At 34.6% G+C, this 6,853-nt stretch overlaps 1 protein-coding gene across 1 annotated transcript in view; it reads left to right on the forward strand.

Moving 5' to 3' along the window:
• Window positions 1-4,094, forward strand: part of KYNU (kynureninase) — a 90,202-nt gene extending 86,108 nt beyond the window's left edge. The window contains exons 13-14 of the mRNA XM_065880600.1: window positions 1,892-2,122; window positions 3,431-4,094. Coding sequence (XP_065736672.1) covers window positions 1,892-2,122; window positions 3,431-3,577 — 378 coding nt within the window. The 3' untranslated portion in view covers window positions 3,578-4,094. The remainder of the gene's footprint in view (window positions 1-1,891; window positions 2,123-3,430) is intronic.
• The last annotated feature ends 2,759 nt before the right edge of the window (window positions 4,095-6,853 follow it).

Below are 6,853 nucleotides of genomic sequence, written 5' to 3' on the forward strand. Positions count from 1 at the left end.
GCTTCTCTTGTTGTGGTTGTAATGTGGAAATTAGTTTTACATTTAAAAGTTATTTTATTACTAACAAAGAGTCATGATATGTTAAAATTGACACATTTGTCATGAAAAAAAATTGGTTGCTTGTTATCAAATCTGCAAGAGCAAAAAACTTCATTAAAAAAAAACCCTATAAACTTAATATTCCCCAAAGTCTTACTAACCTATGAATACAAATGAAATACCATTAAAAGTACTACTTTACACATTGTCCCCATCTGCATCTTATGGGTCCCAAAGCAGATCCAGAAAGTGTACTAGAATTATTTAAATAATTAAAATGTCCTCAAATTATTATTAATCTCCAAAGAGAAGCTTGTAAAGATTCCTGTCACATTTTTTTTTTTTTTAAATTCCAAACCTGACAGCCAAACCATTGGTGGGCTACACCTTACCTGTCCCTGCTCCTGCCCTCTGTACAAATGTTGATTCTTGGAACAGGCTCTCTTGATCCAAATCTTGGAGGTGTTCCCTTGAGTCTTCATTGTGCCAAATCTATGGACATTTTGTTTTACACAGGAAGTGAAGAGATGCCTCTTACCAAAGTCCATGTAACTGGTCTAAAGTAGCAGTTTTTTGCACTGAATATGTCAGATGCCTTTTGACATGGACCTCAAAGACCTCAGCTTCTATTTGCAGCTGAACTCTTCCCAGGCTGCAGACACAGTCCATGAGGTCTGGTTGGGAAGAGAGGCAGATAGCTTTCTATCCTCTGATTTTCCTCTCTTCCTTCAAGACACTACCTTACATACAACTCCCATCCTCTCCTTCAGCCACATCTATAGCTTCCATGCAATAGGTCAAGAAAATCTATGCCTGAATGGTTGAGTTCTAGTAGAATGCCTGCCCACACATGCCATGTGTATATAGAGAAAAAACTATTTTCATAGACTTCATAAAGTATAGATATCACCAAATGACCCTATGTTTGCTCAGTTGCATAACATGATACAGAATAGGGACATTAAGTGGCTTGCCAGTGCATCATTCTCTGTTTGCAGTTATTTCAGTTCTTATATGTAGAATATATTTTTAAACTCTACTTGACCTTAAGAGATAAGCTAGAAAAGCATGTCTGTTCTGACCCCTAATGTTCCAATACCAGTTATTTTGTGCCCTTTTGTCACTCATCTTAATATAAGACACCTCACGCAGCAACTGGCAGTATTTTCACACCAGTGTTAGAGTTTAGCAGGGGAGAAAATGATGAAAGAAGAAAAAAAGAAAGACCAAATGCTTCAGTAATAATACATGCATTATCTAACATTATTTGCTTTTCTGACCAAACTTAGCATCACTATTTAACTACTTGTTTTCTTGCTGTTAAACTGAAGGAGATTTAGGAATTGGTAAAACGAATATAAATAATATTGGTAACATTGCCTTCCACATAAGCGTTTAGCTCTTACTGCACCGTTCTGTGGATTAAACAAACTTTATATGGGAATAGAAAAAAATCTTGATTATGATTGTATAAAATGTTTGGAGGAAAATTTTTGACATTTATAACAGTTAAATGCATTTATTAAGGTATGTTTTACTTGTACTAATTATATGAAGCTAATTTAAAATAACTCTGAAGGAACATTATGTTCACTTATATTTTTCTGCTTTTGCAAGTATTGTTTAAATGACATTTGTACAGTTTCTCTGTCATGGACACTTTGTGTTTAATTTTTAATGGCAAAGCACTTAAAAGAGGACATGTTTTCACAAAAAGATTATCTAAAACGGATGTTTTATTGGAAAGGTCAAAAGTGGGCATTTCCCTTGTTCTATGTGTGATTTACAGTTAAATTTTGCTTCTTTATAAATCAACAAGAAACTGTGAACCTGATTGTTACTCATTCTGCAGATCTTTAGGCAAGCAACTATGAAAGCACTGAGGAGAAAATCTATGTTGCTAACTGGTTATCTGGAATACATGATCAAGCATCACTTCAGCCAGGATAAAGCAGAAACCAAGAAAACAGTTGTGAACATAATTACTCCATCCCGTATAGAGGATCGCGGCTGCCAGCTAACCCTAACATTTTCTATTCCAATTAAATATATTTTCCAAGAACTAGAAAAAAGAGGAGTGGTTGTACGTATATCTCTTGCTTTGCTACCAGGTTTTTCTCTATGGGTTGCATGTTGAGGATAAAATTTGGATTTTTTTGTTTATTCATTTTTCCATTTTATTTCACATCAGTCAGTGAGGATAAGTTAAATGCCAACTAAGTATTCAGCACTGTGCTAACTGAAGGGCACAGAGATCTGTAATTTCTGATAAAAGGGAAGAAACCACAAATTTTGGTTGCAGGAAAGTTTATGTAATTTATCCATTATTTTCATTATAGTTTGGGCAGAAAAAAATTTAGTGAAAACCCTAATATATTATATATTTATTGAATAAGTGGAATTAAAGAACATACAATATAGTAGAGGGAGAAAAAGGAAATCAGTCTTACTTAGTTGTCTGATTGAACTAAATTATTTTCAACGTTTTCACTTCAGTCAAGAAAGATATGTAGACACATCTTAAGAGTGTTAATGTTGTATGGAATTTTTTTTTTAACTGTTGGGCCTAAGTAGCCCTCTTAGTCTCTTGAAGAGAACTAATAAGTATTTAATGAGTAATTTTAGGAAAAATGGTGATAACATATCTATTTCCAGATTTAGAAACTGCTGCACTCAGTCTTCCAAACCTTTAGGAGAGGTATCCCCAGATTCTGAAGACACAAATCAGAATATCAGCATTTCAAATCACACTCTACCATTTACAAGCCATGTGCTCCTGGGAAAGTTAGTAAACAACTATTGACTTCAGATCCTTCATCTGTATTTTTGCTGCAAAAATACTTAGCTCAAAAGTTGTTATGGAATAAAATGTGCCAGCACACATAAACCATTTATTATATTGTCTAGCCCATAGGGCGTGTTTCTTAAAGATAGTCATAGTGATCTTCAGACTACGTTGAATTATCTGAGCCCAATTCATGAGATTAGGGATTACTGAATTTAATGGAAATATAACTAAAACTATCCAGATCTCAGTGAGGTTCTCAATCATTGAAATGTGTACAAGGGTTCCAGTCTCTCCAGGGTCTCTCCACAGATAAACTATATACTCGATCCATTGGTTGCTTAAAAAGGATCATTGCTGACTGGACTTCAGGAAAGTACTTAGGATATTCATGTACCAACCCATTAATATTTTAATTATTATTAAGAGGGGAGTTTCAAATAACATAGAAACACTATGCTTTACTTAAAGTGAAAAAAATTGCTTATATATTAAGTTTTAGGGAAATCAGTATGAATGTTTTACGTAAGTTTCTCTTGAATGTGGATTTCCATTATATGAATGATGCCAACATTATTGTGGTTTTACTTTTTGTTTCCCCTACAGTGTGACAAACGGGATCCAAATGGGATTCGAGTGGCTCCAGTTCCTCTCTACAATTCTTTCCATGATGTTTATAAATTTATCAATCTGCTCATTTCTGCACTTGACTCTGCAGAAACAAAAATAGCCAAGTTTTCCATAGCAACTTAAGCAAATAATATGGATAGCCTGTGGTTATTTTATTACTATTATTCAAGTTTTAATTATTTCAAAACTGATTACACATAACTGGCAATGAATTGTATACTTTACAGAAAAACAAGACAATTTTTTAAGGGTCTGTGGCCTTGAGATATCTGCATGGCTGTCCAATTTCTTGGTGTTTGGTGGATCAAAGTCTTTACTGGTGCAAGTATTATGTACACAGTCTTGATTAGCTGTCATATTTCCTTGTTAATGAAATGTTTTTGTTGGTTTAATTTATAATTTGACTGACAACTTCACAATGTACATGGAAATTTTTGTGTCAATTTTAGAAATATTACTTTAATTTTAATTTACCAAAGAGTTTCTTATAGGCACTGTAGTTGAACAGTCTGATGTATGTATGCTTTTTACAATGTTCCATCTAACTCCAATCTGAGGAACAGAAAATGTATTGTCTAGGGCAGTGGCTTTCAAATATTTTGGTCACAATCCACACTAAGGAATACATTTAATATCAGAGTTTAATTTGTGTACAAGCCTTATTTCATTGATCCTAATACACAATTTTTTTAATCATATGTTAACATCTGGTAAAGAAGAAATGTCTTTCAGTTTTCATTCCACAGCTTCTTACAATTGCCATTGGCCATTCTTTCATGTTATCATCCCTGACATTACCATGATTTTCATAGTGAGTAGATATCATCCTAGATCTGGTTTTAAAAATGGTATATATAGCAAAAACAAAAGTTGCATAAATTATTTGCTTGTGCTTTCATATTTATTATTTTATCTCATTACAACTAATGGTGGTTGAAGCTCATTAAATTGATTTCTTTACTCACTCTAGGGTCCTAATCCATTTTTCAAGGATGTCCCCTTATTTAATGTTATCATAATCTCTTGGTTTTGTTTAATGGGAATTTCTCCTGATAAAAGACTTCAGATGCTACTATGTTTCTAAAATAGTGAAATAAATCACTCTAAGATACTTGTGATTGAGGATTAAAGTTAGGAAATAAGTGCTTCACCACTCAACCTCTATCCCAAATCTATGGACCTTTGTTAATCACTATGAAAACACAACAGTTACATTCAGCCCTGTAAGATTCCCCTAGTTCTCAGCTGTTGATTCCATAACCACTATTCATGAATTGGCAAAATATTCTACATTTGTATACACAAGCAGCAAGAAAGAGTGACTATGATGGTATTAGCTTAGCCAACCACTTTGAGTGGTAGAGTTAAATAAAAAGTTGCAGAGCTCTAACACCAACACCAGCAACTACTGATATTTATCGAGTACTTCCCATGTACCATGTATTGTGCTATTCTATTTACATGTTATCTCACTTAATTGAGTGGTTGCATAATTGCTTTAGAAAAATTTCCCACCTCCACTTTTGGTAAAACTCATCTTTCATAGATGGAAAACTTCTCAAAACCTTAAAATCTGACCATACACGACTTCATCTAGAAGAAACTGTTTTTGAACATCACAGTGGTAAACAAAAAAGACATAATTTCAGCTCTCAGGGAACAGGTAGCTTAGTAGGGAAACAGATAGTAAACCTATAAACATCCAAGTAAATATATAATTACAAACTGTAAGTTCTTCTATTAAAGATAAACGGTGATACTATGAGAGAAAAATCTTAAGGGTATTAACTAGATAGTTGAGTAAGGAAAGGTATATGAAGGTGCCTATCAGTTAAAGTTCTAAAATATTTGATGTTAATCACATTAAAATTACATCAAATTATGTAAATAAACCATTCAAAGCATCATCAGCACTCTGTCCTCATCACCCAGGTGAAGAAAGAGCATTAAAAACTCGCTTTCTTACAGACTCTGGGAGGGCTCATGCCAAGTAGTACTTGCCAGAACTTATGCTGCCAGTGTCCTTGTCCCACCGTGAGCCACAGCCACCCCCCGCCTCTACAGGAGACCCTCCAACACTAGCAGATTCACAGAAAGGTAGACAGGATGAAAAGGCAGAGGGCTATGTACCAGATGAAGGAACAAGATAAAACCCCAGAAAAACAACTAAATGAAGTGGAGATAGGCAACCTTCCAGAAAAAAAGTTCAGAATAATGATAGTGAAGATGACCCAGGACCTCAGAAAAAGAATAGAGGCAAAGATCGAGAAAATGCAAGAAATGTTTAACAAAGACCTAGAAGAATTAAAGAACAAACAAACAGAGATGAACAATACAATAACTGAAATGAAAACTACACTAGAAGGAATAGCAGAATAACTGAGGCAGAAGAACGGATAAGTGACCTTGAAGACAGAATGGTGGAATTCACTGCTGTGGAACAGAATAAAGAAAAAAGGATGAAAAGAAATGAAGACAGCCTAAGAGACCTCTGGGACAACATTAAACGCAACAACATTCACATCATAGGGGTCCCAGAAGAAGAGAGAGAGAAAGGACCTGAGAAAATATTTGAAGAGATTATAGTCAAAAACTTCCCTAACATGGGAAAGGAAATAGCCACCCAAGTCCAGGAAGGGCAGAGTCCCATACAGGATAAACCCAAAGAGAAACACGCCGAGACACATAGTAAATCAAACTGGCAAAAATTAAAGACAAAGAAAAATTATTGAAAGCAGCAAGGGAAAAATGACAAATAACATACAAGGGAACTCCGATAAGGTTAACAGCTGATTTCTCAGCAGAAACTCTACAAGCCAGAAGGGAGAGGCATGATATACTGAGAGTGATGAAAGGGAAGAACCTACAACCAAGATTACTCTACCCAGCAAGGATCTCATTCAGAATCAATGGAGAAATCAAAACCTTTACAGACAAGCAAAAACTAAGAGAATAAAGAACCACCAAACCAGCTCTACAACAAACGCTAAAGGAACTTCTCTAAGTGGGAAACACAAGAGAAGAAAAGGACCTACAAAAACAAACCCAAAACAATTAAGAAAATGGTAATAGGAACATACTTATTGATAATCATCTTAAATGTGAACGGATTAAATGCTCCTACTAAATAAGACAGGCTCCTTGAATGGATACGAAAAAAAGACACATATATATGCTGTCTGCAAGAGACCCACTTCAGACCTAGGGACACATACACACTGAAAGTGAGGGGATGGAAAAAGATATTCCATGCAAATGGAAATCAAAAGAAAGCTGGAGTAGCAATACTCATATCAGATAAAATAGATTTTAAAATAAAGAATGTTACAAGAGACAAGGAAGGACACTACATAATGATCAAGGGATCAATCCAAGAAGAAGATATAACAATTATAAATA

The sequence above is a fragment of the Phocoena phocoena genome, chromosome 7 (genome assembly GCF_963924675.1).
Source record: "Phocoena phocoena chromosome 7, mPhoPho1.1, whole genome shotgun sequence".
Taxonomy (NCBI): Eukaryota; Metazoa; Chordata; class Mammalia; order Artiodactyla; family Phocoenidae; genus Phocoena; species Phocoena phocoena.